The sequence below is a fragment of the Eumetopias jubatus genome, unplaced genomic scaffold (assembly GCF_037043125.1).
Source record: "Eumetopias jubatus isolate StellerSeaLion01/CBP00866 unplaced genomic scaffold, mEumJub1_p1.0 scaffold_1, whole genome shotgun sequence".
NCBI lineage: Eukaryota > Metazoa > Chordata > Mammalia > Carnivora > Otariidae > Eumetopias > Eumetopias jubatus.
In genome coordinates this window covers 137,075,761-137,090,688 of record NW_028274807.1, presented here as the reverse complement: position 1 = coordinate 137,090,688, position 14,928 = coordinate 137,075,761, and the positions used below count along the sequence as shown (strand labels likewise).

Sequence of the window (14,928 nt, the reverse complement as noted above, 5' to 3'; positions counted from 1 at the left end):
TGGTCCCAGGGTCCTGGGATCAAGCCCTGCATCAGGCTCCCTGCTTCTCCCTCTGCCTCTGCTGCTCCCCCCCCCCCGCCCACTTGTGCTCTCTCTCTCTGAAAAATAAATAAATAAAATCTTAAAAAAAAATTGAATACAATTCAGGAATTTCCCTGTAAAGAAAATCCTCTCAAAAAGTGTATTATGCATAAGACTACCTCAGAGAAAGGCACACATACCTTGAGTCATGTTTGAAGATGTAAAGGAAGATTGCAGTTGGCTTCGAGCCAGGGAATGAGTGAAGGTGGCCGGCTGTGAGAGCCATAGAGAGTGGCAAGGATTCTTCAGACTGTAGAGTGTGTGTCTCTTTTAAAAGGATAACTGTACATCAGGGAAAACACTCCTTCAAACTGGCCCTGTGCAATGCCTGAGACTGACGCTAAAATTTGGTATTAGCACAAAAGCTCGAATGACCAACAGCTCTGGTTTGTCCAAGACTGAGGCGGTTCCTGAGACAAACTTTGTTTTAAAACAGGTATAAATAAAATCTTAAAAAAAAAAAAAAAGGTGGTGGGTGCTTGGGTGGCTCAGTCAGTTAAGCATCTGCCTTCAGCTCAGGTCATGATCCCGGAGTCCAGGGATCGAGCCCCACACGCATTGGGCTCCCAGCTCAGCGGGGAGTCCGCTTCTCCCTCTGTCCTCCCCCTCCCCACCCCACTGGTGCTCTCTCTAATAAATAAATCTTTAAAAAAAATTAAATAAAACCAGAGTAAGTCCTGGCCAAACTGGGATAAGTTGCTCACCCTAACCCACAATACCAGTACACACGGTGGAATGTGAGAGTGAAAGGTGCCTCGTGGAGAGGGCATGTTCCAGGGTCAAGGAGCGGGTTAGCTCCCCACAGGTATATGGGTATACTACTAAAGCAGGTCCTCAGAGGCCAAGCTGCCCTGAGCCCCTGAGAGTGTCAACTCCAAGAGTTTCCAGATCTGATGTAGCTTTCAGTGCTATGGTTCAGAATATAGTTATCCTATAGTCTGCTCCAGATTTCCTGAGGACAGCTGCAGGACTCATTTAGGACACGGGGTGTGCCCCTATGGCACGAGAGGTTCCGCCCCACAAACCAGAGAGCTCCAGACAGAAGGGACATCTTGACAGTGTTATAAAGCCACCTTGAAATAAAATGCATAGGTAGGTCAGGATTCTCTGGGAGGGCTTTTTGTGCAACTGTTTTTGGTGTCAACTATGGACACAACCTCTTTTTAAAAACACAACTTATTGGGCACCTGGGTGGCTCAGTTGGTTAAGTGACTGCCTTTGGCTCAGGTCATGATACTGGTGTCCCTGGATCAAGTCCCGCATCAGGCTCCCTGCTCGGCAGGGTGTCTGCTTCTCCCTCTGACCCTCCCCCCCTCATGTGCTCTCTCTCTCAAATAAATAAATGAAATCTTAAAAAAAAAAACCACAACTAGTAGAGACATTTAAAAATTGCCATGCCTGGCAATAATTAATGGCCCCTTTTATTGCAGTGCTGAGATGCAGAGAAGTTTGGGGGTCTTCCAAGGGACATGTTTCCCATAGCTGGTCAAGTCTTAATGTGGCACCTCTAAGATTAGAAGTGCTGTTTGGCCTTCCATTAATACCAGGTCCACATTTCCTTCAACATATTTTTCCAATTATTGAAGATGGCAAAATTCCCACTACCTAGAAATTGTATGGCACCTTGACTCTAAGACTGAATTATGACAATTTGTTTCTATAGTATGATTTCATAATTAGAAGAAAGTGCATGTGGTTTTGTATAGCAAGGCCCTGGTGTCACATGCTTGGTGGAAATCTCACTTTGGTACCCTGATCATTGTGCATAAATGAGGGCCACTGTCTTGGATGCTATAATAAAACACCACAGACTGGGTGGCTTATCAACCATAGAAATTTACTCTTCATGGTTCTGGAGGCTAGAAGTCCAAGATCAGGGTGTCAGAATGGTTGGGTTCCAATGAAGGCCCTCTTCCTGGTTGCAGACTGCCGACTTCTCACTGTGTCCCCACATGATGGAAAGGAGACAGGGAGCTCGCTGGGGTCTCTTTTCTAAGACTATAAATCTTTTGTAAGAGTACTAATCCCAACCAGAGAGCTCTGCTATTATAACCTAATCACCTCCTAATGCCATCAGCTTGGGATTAAGATTTCAACATATGAACTACCAGGGTTGGGGGTGGGGAGGGGGGTGGGGAGGGATAAAAATATTCGGGCCATGGCAGCCTACACATCGAAGGGCTATGCTGAGGTTTTATTAGGTAGCTTATGGCCTGATACACAGTATATTCTGAATAAATATTTCCTTTCTTCCTAATTCCCAAACCAGTGTTGGAGGATGAACTTCTAGGTTGACTCTTTAATCTTGGAATATGAAGAAAAGATCGACTACTTCTGCACTTGCTAACCTCAGGGGCTTCCTGGAGAAGAGATGAAGAATGTTCTATTTATTTGTAGTTTTATGACAAATGAAGGCCACAACCTTCTGAATTATTTAAGATCAATAAATATCATTTCAAACTACTTTCTCAATGACCAGTGGTCCTGCCTCTGTCGAGGATCTGCCAACATTTTATTTAACAAATTTATAAAATACTGTAACTAGCAGTAACTGGCATGGGAAGTCAAATATTAAGGTACAAAATCACTCCTGAATTTTAGAAATGCTATCCCCATGACCATTAGTAAAATGACTTAAGCTGAGTGCTAAACTACTCCCAAATCTTATTTTACAAACATTTTTGAAAACATAGCTGGAATTGTATTGCCTGCTACGGTTATAGATTCTAAGTAAAATTACCATGTTATCTGGAATCTAGATTTAACAGGCTCAACTAAGGATTTGTTGCTCTCTCTGGAGTTTCTCTAGCTTTCACATTTTGAAGGGAGGGTACATTTGTTTGTCATTAAGTATTTAGAGTTCATAAACACAGGGAAAGAAATGTTATACACTTCCTATCAAATTGACATAAAATCTAAAGATGGCTCATGGGAAAGCAAACATAGATTTGTGACAGGATTTCCTACTAGAACTGTTATGATCTCTGGCTCCCAAATAACATACATTTTTAAATGATCTGAAGTATACCCAGTTATGAGATGTAGATGGATATATCACTTAAAATGTGTCCAACTGGAGTCGACTTTTTTTTAAAGATTTTATTCACTTATTTGACACAGAGAGAGAGAGACAGCTAGAGAGGGAACACAGGCAGGGGGAGTGGGAGAGGGAAAAGCAGGCTCCTGGCTGAGCAGGGAGCCAGATGCGGGACTCGATCCCAGGACCCTGGGACTATGACCCGAGCTGAAGGCAGACACTTAACAACTGAGCCACCCAGGCGCCCCTGGAGTTGACATTTTAAAAGAAGAAAAGCAAACTGAATTTAAACATTGTCAATAAAAGTCAGTATTAATATTGTAAGTCTGGTTTAATCAGTCAAAAGCAAAAAAAAAATCAGTTTAATAAGATTGCATATTAATATGGCTCAGTGCTTTTAGGATTAAAATTTTAAATCTAAGGTATTAAAGTAAATATAAACTTTTGTGGTCTGAAAGTCTACAGACAATAACACATTCTGGGTAATTTCCTAAAAATTACTCTTGTATTATATTAATTTTATTTGAAAAGAAAGAGATGTTAAACACACATCTGACCCCCCCGCCCCCCCCCCCCCCATAGTGCTCTATATATCAGGGACTGGGCAAACTACACCTCACAGGCCAAATTTGGCTATTGATTGTTTTGATAAATAGTTTTATTGGAACACAGCTATGCCCATTCACATGTATGGTCTGTAGTTCCCTTTGCTACGAGCATAGAGTTGAGTAGTTGCAACAGAGACCATATGGTGTTCTGGTATGCTGGAAAATGTCTTCAAATAAAATGAATAGTAAAATCATTATTAAAAAGAGAAAAAATACCCCTAGGTACTCTGGTTTAAAAGTTACCTTTTCCAATATTTGAACAATATTTTCTTTAGGACTTTGCTTTAACCACAAAAACCTGCATCTTTTGACTCAGATATTTAAAATGTTTCAAATAAAGATTTTAAATCTGAATCAAATATTTAGAGGTGAACGATTTCCATTTGTAAATCCCACTATTTAGTAGTAAAGATGTTCCTTAAATGAGACCAACTGGTATGGTGGGCTTGTAACTGTAATTAGTGAAAACAGGAGTTTCCAATATGCCCTGTAACACAAAGAACCCTGAATTTCGATCAGCATATCAGTATGTTTCTCAAACTGCACCACATACCAGTTTCCTCTGCCTCCATTAGCTACATACCTAAAATAGTCTGAAGGTCAAAGCCAGACAGACATACCCCTGTCACTGAACGTGTTGACCATGAGTGATATAGTTGAGTTTATTTCTTCCACTAAAATTATGGAGAAAAAACAAAACATACCTAAAATAGTCTGAAGGTCAAAGCCTGACAGACATACCCTTGTCAGTGAATGTGTTGACCATGACTGATGCAACTGGGTTTACTTCTTCCACCAAAATTATGGGAAAAAAACCCAAATCAAAACTCAAGGGTAATCACTATAACAATCTTAAAAGGAAAAAAGCAGAGAAATAAATTCAAAAGTGGTCAAACACAGTGATCAGCTCAGACCTGACTTTCACTAGAAGCTATTTTTGGAGTCCATATTTTAACTGTTGAGTAAAGAAGGTTGTAACAGAAAGGATGTCTGTGAGAAAGTAACGTCCAGCTAATATGTAAAGTGTTTGTGATCTGAAACAACTGTAAAATCGTCAGGTTATTGACAGCTGAAGAAATTCCACATGCTAAGCAACTCAGCTACAAAGAAATATTAGAGGTTTCAGATGAAAAATAAACTTGAATCTGTAACTGAATTAGACAAGCCTTGCTGCACATAGGGCTACGCTGGTCACCAGGATACAAAGCAAACGCTGGGTTACCAGAAGTGCATTTATCAGCCACAGTGATTTATTGAGTGCTTTAATAATACAAGTGTACATCAACTGATCCACAGTCAAAAGTGGCAGGTCCCTAAGAAATTTACAAGCACTTTAAGTAAATCAAAATACATATTATTTTGTTCAATCCAACAGTCTTCTGTGTGGGGAACAGAAGGCTAGTGATAAACAGAGTCTCAGTAATGCACAGTGATTCTGATTGAAGCTTTTGTACAAAAAACTTGTTCCCAGTAGCATGCACCCACCAATAAAGACTTCAGTACAAAAAATTAACCCTAAGCACTACATTTAAGTAGAAATGAGATATAATTCTGAATTCGTGTTTTCCCAAAGATCACATAAAAGGAAAAAAATCAAAATAAAACAAAAAACAAAACCACACAGTAATACAAAGCTTTGTAAGAAAGCTCTTACTATTACAGATCCAACACTGTTTGCACTGAAAACAAAAGTTCCCATTCCATGTTAAGATGGGAAAAAAAAACCCCAAATCTTTCAAGTTAATAGAAATCAAAAAAGGGAATAAATTGAGAGGGCAGGGGTGGGGGGGTGGAGGGAAGAGAGAAGGAAAAGGAGGAAGAGGAGGGAGGGAAAAAGGAGTGGGGGATGGATGACATACCATCAGAAAAAGATTCAGAATTTAACAAAAATAAGAAAATAAGAACCGAGGTCCGGAGGGGTGGGTAGGGCTATTGATGCACTTGGTGAATGTGCTTGCACAGGTCCGGCGGGGGCGGCAAGCAGCAGGCCCCTATGTGGCATACCGCTTGGTCCACTGTCTGGCCATCCGGTCGTGCTCTGCTCTGTTGGTCATGTACTGTGTGGCAATGCTGCCCACCAGAGGGTCAGCTGGAAGGGAAGCAGAGTCAGGAGTCAGTAAATACCAGCAGCACTTCCTCTTTCAAAGCTAGGGGAAAGGAGTGTCTGGAAAGCTAGCCCTAGATCAAGGAGTAGATGCAGAAGTGGCAGGAAGCTGCTGTTCTAACCTGGGACAATGTCACTTCAGCAAAGACCTGTAAATGACCTGCCAGTGACAGATCGCATTTCACACCGGCTGCCCAAAGAGTCATCTACTTGCGCTTTTACTGATGGCTCTGGTCATTTCTTGACAGGTGGTACTCTCTCTCCCTGCTCCCACTGCACACTCCTCATCCCCTTCCCCTTGTTTTTGGGTAGCTGTTTCACTGAGAACTCTTTGGGAAGTGGTTCCGATGGCCTGGCCAACTCCTTTACCCTGGGGCTTAGACCCTAGGTGGTGGCACTCCCACCCCTCACTGCCTACATTGGGGGAGGCTTCAAGAGCCTCAGCTGAACACATCAACCTTAGTGAGAACCACTGACAATGGGGAAGATGGTCTACTTCTTCCACCAAACTTGGAAATATCAAGATCCATATAGCTCTTTATTATAAAAATACTGGTAGATATTAAATAATAGCTAACACTCACATCCTGAAAGTTTAACATACTAACTCCATAAAACTCTGAGGAACTGACACATCAGGAAACTGAAACACTAGAGGGGTAGTAAGTTGCCTGCCCAAGACAGAGTAAGCGGTAGAGCCAGGAGCCCACCATGCGCTGCTTGGGAGATTGCTTTCCACCCAGACAGGACTGAAAAAAAAATCAGAGCAATTAAAGATAAAGGTTTTTTTTTTTTTTTTTTTTTTTTTTTAGGTTTCTGGGGGTCCCAGAATGCATCCTTTCCCCTTCATTCTCTAACTTCACTCCTTCCCTCATTTTTATTTCCTCTGTTTTTGGTGTTGAGAATTTGAGTGTATTAGACCTAGTGGATAAGAAGGAACCAAAATTAGCAAACAGTATGTTAAAGATGAAAAAAGTAAGTAAGTGTGCCTGTGGTCTAACACAACCTATAATGTGGGAAGATTCTGAGACTAACCTAGTAAGATACTCATGGTCTTACCTTCTCAGTATTAGAGGTGCAACAGGAACACCACCTTTTAACCATCTGCTGAGGCTGGTACCGCTGAAGCTTTTCCAAGCCCTCTCTCTGACTGACAAGACGCTGCTCACATTTTAACAAACCTTGCTCATGTGTTCTTGGACTTGTGCTAAGCTTGTTACATTTATTCTAGGGAGAGGCCAGTTTCTTACATTCACTTATATCACACACAATTTAAAGAGACTACCCAGTATATGGGTTTGTTCAGAACTTTTGCCTCTCTGCTCACTCTGTGATTCTCCTTCACTTGGCCAAACGCTGAAACTGACACCATCACATAAATCAACCAGGTTCAAGATTTAAACTAGTAATACCAAATGCCTGCAAACTGATTACTTTAAAAAATGTGGTTTTTCAGTTCAGATTAAATAATGACTTTAGTCTAAAGGGCCAAAGAGAGGTCTGAGTCACACTTCTCCACCTTTGAAAAAAAAAATCATCTTATTCCAATTTTTGGCAGTCTAGAATGCAAAAGTTTGAGTAAAAAATAGGTAGCCTCAAAAGCTGGAGTCTACGTCACTCAAGACAGGTATTTAATTGAACAGTATCTCTATTAGTGAAATGCACTAAAGATCCATCTGTGCCTTCTAACTCACTGACTGAGGTAAAAGATAGGCTTAATGTCAGAATGACCAGTGATGTTCATGCTCTGCCTTAAATCGTATCCTCACAGTATGAGCAGACAGGGAACAAGACAGGTCTGTCATTTCAGCTCAAAGGAGGAAGAAGGGGACAGATGAAGGAAAAGGAACAGGAAGCTGTGGCTGGGAAAATGTGTTACAAGCAAGTGTTAATATTATTTCAGTAGGGGAAGAAGGAGAGAAAAATCTCAAAACAAGTTAGAACACTGATAAAATTAACATGCATTGTGCAAAATTTTTTTGTATGCTTAAACAATTAAGATTAGATTTCTTTCATTAGATTCCTTTTACCTTTTCAAGTTTGATTTTAAAAAGAATATTTTTCCACCTGTAAAATTATACATGCTAACTATAAAAGCAATATTACTAATAAAAACGCCTCAAACAATACACAAGACAGAAAACTGTAAGTGAAGACCATCTGAAAATTTACTCAGAGAGAAGTACTGTTAACATTTGCCTTATATCTTCCTGGAATTCTTCTCTAAACACACAATTAAAAAATATTAATTTATAGTCTACTTTTGTAATGTTAAAAACTCACTATATGGCCAATAACTTTTTATATCAATAATTACAAATCTACTTCATCATTTTTAGTATTCACCTGAATAACCAACTTCTTGTTTAGAGACATTTAAGTTTCTTCCAATTTTTGGCTTTATAAACAATGCTGTGAGGAACATTACTGTGTATACACTTTCAAAAATTTATGCAAATCTGAAATTTTTTAAAGTATAAATGAAAACCATAAAAGTTTATTTCCAATTTTAGTGTATGTGCTGCCAAAGTGAGCACAAAACCATGAAAGTATAAAATGAAGGAATTTAAAAATCACATGTTATTAACCAAGTAGGTCTCAGTGCTAAAATGTTTTGCTGACTAAAAGTTAAGACTGTCAGTTAGTCAACCAAAACTATGTAATATAGGGGCTCCTGGGTGGCTCAGTCAGTTGAGTGGTCAGCTCTTGATTTTGGCTGAGGTCATGATCTTGGGATCCTGGGATCAAGCCCTGCATTGGGCTCCGTGCTCATCAGGGAGTGTGCTTGAGGATTCTCTCTCTCCCTCTGCCCCTCCCCCTGACTCGCGTTCTCTCTCTCATATAAATAAGTAAATAAATAAATACATCTTAAAAAAAAAGGAAAGCAAAAAAACCATTAGAAAACCAAAAACAAAACTATGCAATATATATGTAGTGAATGACTATCACAGTGAATTTAATGGAATAAGACACACTTTTTGTAGTGTATTTATAATTACGAACCTAAGTAAAGATGAATCTTCTTACACAGGTTTCATATTTCATGGACAGTTATGCCAGGGATGTAACAACAGTCTCTAAACATAAATTACTTGCTTATTTCTCTAACAATTTCTTTCTAAAAAAGGAAAAAATTCTTTTTGGTTTCCACATTATTACTATCTTCCCAAATCTTCACTGATCTTTGATATTATCCTCTATCAGTCTTCTTCTTTACTAAAGAAAACCCACAAAATTTATCAGTGGATAAGCAAATTAAAATGTAGGTCTTCTACATTTTTTGCCTTGTTCACAGCAATTATATGAATTTTTGAAAAGAGGAGCATGTTTATGCTTACAGCACAGGGTTGGATGATTTTAAGCGCTTCATTCTCCCAAATACCAATGCTGCATATATTAGAGATTCCCTGAAGCTGAGGAACAGGATTTACAGCATGGGCAATGGAAAATCATGGGAGTGAGAGTTGGTATATAATGCTCTTCATCAACTAGACCTCTAAACCACATCACCTCACCTGTTTAACAAAAATGCCTTCATTTTTGTTGACACAATACTAGCTATGAAATACTAGCCTGAATGGAAGTGTAAGACTGAAAGACCATCAACAAGGGGCAGCACACCACTCTCTACTTCCTTGTCTCACCCCTGCCTCCTTACACAGTTCCAGGTGCCAAGAGAAGCTGGTTAGTAAGTGCTTGTTGACTGAATAACCATCATGATTATTTGCAAGTGAGTAAAAGGTGATCATACCGAGTACTCTGCTCCCTCTCCCATTTTTTTGAGATCTGTGGTCTGTGCACCTTTGATTCTGGAAAAGAAAGGCTCAGACGACTCCTGCAACTTCATCTCTAGGCTTGCCTCTCTCCTGGCTTGGGGCTACACTGGATACCTTGGAAGCCAAATGGCTTAAAGCTTGTCCAGAAAAGCGGGGAGACAGAAATCAGTACTAAAGGGGATAAGCAGCAGCTATATGGCAAGAAGGGTGTGGAAAAGACAGACTACTAAACTGCGGAGTTATTCTATTTGCAAGGTCAAAGAACACTCTATCTTGGTTGGTAGGTGATATGGGAAAAATTACATGGAAAAAAATTGAATTCCCTTTTATTAAAAAAAATATTTTTATTTACTTATATGAGAGCGAGTGAGAGAGAAAGCACAAACAGGGGGAGGGGCAGAGGGAGAGGGAGAAGCCGACTCCCTGCTCAGTGGGGAGCCCTACATGGGGCTTGACCCTGGGATCATGACCTGAGCCAAAGGCAGACGGGCTTAACCGACTGAGCCACCCGGGCGCCCCTGGATTCCCTTTTCTTAAGAAAACATATATATTCTTAAAAAAAACACAAACAAAAAATAGTACAGAATAGTGGACAAGGGCATGGGCTTTGGATACAGACTACATGGGTGTGTATCTCAGTTCTGCTAGTAACGGAGTCACCTTGGGCAAATTACTTAACTTCTCTGTGCCTCAGTTTCCTCAACTACAAAATAGAGACAATAACTACTCCCTAGAATGCTGTAAGAATTAAATGAATTAATGCTTGTAATGCACATACAAAATTGCTGCTATTATTTTCAAAATAAAGACTGTCAACTAAGTGTTCTTATGCATATTTTATTTTAAAATATAAATCTGATTGTCTTTATGAAGACATTCTCTTCAGATAAAATCCAAAAGTCCTTAGCATGGCTCCCAAGATCTTTGGTCTAGACCTAACCTTTCTAGCCTCCCGTCCCCACGCTTGCAGCCAGAAAAAACAACTTGCAGCTTCTTCGACAAGCCCGGCTCTTTCATAGGTCTGCACTTTTACTTCTGCTGCTTCCTTTGCTTGAATGCTTCTACTCATTTCTCAACATTTAGCTCAAGCAAAACATCCTTGGGGATGTCTTCTAGGAGTTTCCTAGCAGTCTTATGCGTCCTGTTTCTGTTTTATCTGTTCTTACCTCTATCACTGCACTGAGAATACTGCCTTTTAGTTGTCTGTTTACTTATTCCTATTTCCCACTGGGCTGGAGCCTACACATTCATTCATTTGACAAATACTTACGAAGTCTGTACTCTGTTCTAGGTACTGGAGAACTAAAATGTGCTAAACAAAATCCTGCCTCATGGGACTCTGCCTGTCACTGTTTCCCTCTTGTTAACTCTGTTTACCGCATGGATCTAAGTACGGACAGAAGAACGTAAGACAAGTAAGTAAGGAACACACACAAAACAGTAACCAGAAATAGCAGCTACTCCATATGCATGTGTCCCTGTGTAGCACGAGCATTGTAAGTTGGTTCATCACAGAAGTTTCTTCTCTAGATGTGAATTATCAGCAAATCAGAGAAAGGGACCTGACAGTGATTGTGACAGCTTTCTTTCACTTTTCTCCTGTTATTTTTTTAAAAATTATTTTATTATTGAAATTTGTGCTCTGCACTTTGCCATTTCTTGGATTCCTCAAGCCTGTAAGTGACCACTTTGCCAGCGGTTCCATAATGCCTGTGATTAACACCATTCTTTTAGCTTCCCATCAAGTCCCTGGAGGCCTTCCGTGCGTCTGCCTTATAATGAGGTGAAGTAGCTCATTTCTGTCTTTCATGCAATTTTTTGTTGGTGATTTGGTCTAGCTTAGTTTTCTTTAATCTTTTATAAAATGCAAAAGTAACAGATGCTCATATACAATAAACTCAAGTAATAAAGAAGTACATATGAGGTAAAAAACATTACCTTCTTCCCTCTAATTTCCTCCATCCCCAAACCCCTTCCATCTCAAGGTAACCCTGTTAACAGTTTGATACTCATCCCTCCACACTTTTTAAATTTATGCTTAAATCAAAGGGGAATCACATAAAAAAACCTCCTGCAACTTGCATTTTCCTCTGTAACAATACACTGCAGTTGCATTTCTAAGGCAGTACAAATAGACCTAACTCATTATATTTAATAATCACAGGGCATTCCTTTGTGGTTATTCAGTAGTCTGCCAATCCTCTCCTGATGCACACATAAATTTGATCTGATTTTTTGTTATTACAACTAGTATTGCAGTCTTGTATAAATCTTTGAGCACATGGTTAAGTACTTCCGGAGGGTAGATTCCTCTAAGTAACAGTGCCAGACCAGAGAGTGCACATTTTAAACTTTGGTAAATATTGCCAAACTGCCTTCACTCAAAGGATGTACAATTTATTTCTCAACAACACTGCATTACCTATCTTTTTAATTTTTTCTGTTAGATTAACAAAAAAAAAATCTGTCATTGTTGTAACTGCATTTAACTTGATGCCTTACTAAGGTTTAACATTTTCTCCTGTTGTTCACTATTTATATTTCTTTCTCTGTGATTTGTTTGTTCATGTCTTTTGTCCATTTTTTCCCTACTAATATGAAGGAACACTTTATACATTATAACTATCAAGCATGCACTGAAGTTTAGCCTGGCCTCAGTATTCAGCCAGAATCTGCTTTAGTCTTTGGAAGACTGAACAGACAGATGCCTCCTTTGATGTCATTTCCAGCTTTACTGAACTTGTGGAGATCAAAGATCATGTAAGTTGCCATCATATTTCATAGGCACAATACCATCATTTGTACTCAATGCTACTATCTGAACACTGGTTTAAAAAGTATTGGTAAGCATTATGAATGTCACTTGGGACTGAAAATCTCTTTCAGCCAAAGATAAACACTATGGCATACAAGGGAATAATTTGGAACTGCTGTCTCAGGTATTCAGACAAATGTTCAAAGTGAGATGGAAGAGCAGCTACCATGTGAAAAAGCTGCTGGAACAAAATAGGTCTTAGTACTGTCCGCTGCATAAACTATGACGGATGGGAAAGGTAACCACCAATGGCTGCTGGGAAAGTAGCACGTCCAGTGACTGTGGGAAGCAGCAAGCCAATGTAAAGATATTAGAAATAAAAATGTGGGGGAAAAAAACCTTAAGTTTGTTTCTTAGATACTTAAGAAGAGTTTTCCTTAAGCACTGCACACAGCTTCAGTTCACGGAGCACTTCAATGACACCCACCACCACTGCCAGCCAGATCTTCAAGTCTAGGGGTTGAGAAGGTAAGTCTTCCCCTTTTTGTAAGTGTTAGAGGAAAAGGAAAGTTCACTGATCTGACAGCAGAATCTCCATGAACGGTAACCTACACTGGATAAATAAGCCTCCCCGTCCCGATTCATGCTTTTCATCCAGTGAAACATCCAGTTAAGTACTCTGTAAATATGCACAGGAGCCATCTAGTAGCTGGCAGTGCTCAGAAATCACACTGCTACGTCATAATGACAAACTCTAAATATCCTGAATTTTTAAATTTTTTTTTAAAGATTTTATTTATTTGACAGAGAGAGACACAGTGAGAGAGGGAACACAAGCAGGGGGAGTGGGAGAGGGAGAAGCAGGCTTCCTGCCGAGCAGGGAGCCCGATATGGGACTCGATCCCAGGACCCTGGGATCACGACCCGAGCTGAAGGCAGACGCTTAACGACTAAGCCACCCAGGCGCCCTAAGTATCCTGAATTTTTAATAATAAAATTATAATATTACTTATATTCTTAAAATAAAATTTCATATTTACTGTTGTATGGAAGAGGATCGTTTTATGTTAGGAATAATCAGCCTTGCCTTAGGCTGCTCATTGATTTTAACACTGGCTGTTCAGTATTCATTCAAAATCAATTCAGTGCACCTCTAAGAATAATAGTATTTATCCATTATGTGTGGAGGAAATACTTTCTCTCAGTGTATCATTTGTCCTTTAACTGAGTTTATAATGCCCTTGCCAGACACAAGTTTAAATTCTTAGTAAGTCAATCTTTCCTTAACATTTTCTGGTTGGATGTCATGCTTACGTACAAAGGCCTTCTTCATTCACTCCAGCATTTTAGAAGTATTCCCCTATATTTACATATAGTAACTTTTAGTGCAAAGCTAGCTTTATCATAAACAAAGTTCCTATACATATCTGCATCGGATTCTGTACCGATGTTCTTTCAATAGATGAATTTGTCTTTTGCTTTATTTGTTCCTCCTGCTCTTCTCAATATAGGTTTATAGTATGTTTTGGTATCTGGTAGGGTAAGTTCTTACCCTTTCCCATTTTTTTTTCCTTCACTAAAATTTTATTTGAAGAATCCTAATCTTTTTTTTTTTTTTAAAGATTTATTTATTTATTTATTTGACAGAGAGAGAGAGCAGGAACACAAGCAGGGGGAGTCAAGAGGGAGAAGCAGGCTTCCTGCCGAGCAGGGAGCCCAATGTAGGACTTGATCCCAGGACCCTGGGACCATGACCCGAGCCGAAGGCGGACGCTTAACGACTGAGCCACCCAGGTGCCCCTGAAGATTCCTAATCTTGATGAGGTTAAGACTTGGAGCATTTAAAGCTATTCCACCCCACAGGTATAGGAATCTTATGTTTCTTTTGAAGAATGTTATCAAGATTTAGGAATATCTGAATTCCTGAATTCTTCTGGGTCTACTAATTAAAAATCAAGTGAGTAGGACGGAGTTAAGGTTTTTGTATTCTGGAATGTTGGGGAACCAGACTACTAATTATAGGCCTAGCCCAAACCAGAAAGATTAAGTACCACACACACACACACACATACACACACACGCACGTGCATGTGTGACTCGAAGTGATTTAGGAGGAAAATTATCATGTCTGTGATTTATTTATTTTTTTAAGATTTTTTATTTATTTATTAGAGAGAGAATGGTAGAGAGAGAGCATAAGAGGGAAGGAGGTCAGAGGGAGAGGCAGACTCCCTGCTGAGCAGGGAGCCCGATGTGGGACTCGATCCCGGGACTCCAGGATCATGACCTGAGCCGAAGGCAGTCGCTTAACCAACTGGGCCACCCAGGCGCCCATCATGTCTGTGATTTAAACCAAATGGTGGATATTACCAAACTAGATATAAATTTGAAAATGCTAAACAGAACTGCATATAAGTCTAGCAAGATGTGCTGTTACTCCAGAATTAATAACTAGTGATGCTAAAAGAAGGTACTGAGTATCCCAAATTCTAAAGAGACCATCAATACCTTCCATAGGACTTATTAAGAGAAGATGAGCTGGCTCTGACAACGCCAGGTATCTATCA

The 14,928-nt window shown here is 39.7% G+C and overlaps 1 protein-coding gene across 1 annotated transcript in view; it reads right to left on the bottom strand.

Annotated features, from left to right (window-relative positions):
- Positions 1-4,960: 4,960 nt before the first annotated feature.
- The window catches only part of UBE2E2 (ubiquitin conjugating enzyme E2 E2), a 377,440-nt gene continuing 367,472 nt past the window's right edge, over positions 4,961-14,928 (bottom strand). Inside the window, exon 6 of the mRNA XM_028099234.2 lies at positions 4,961-5,815. Within this exon, the coding sequence (XP_027955035.1) occupies positions 5,718-5,815 (98 nt within the window). The 3' untranslated portion in view covers positions 4,961-5,717. The remainder of the gene's footprint in view (positions 5,816-14,928) is intronic.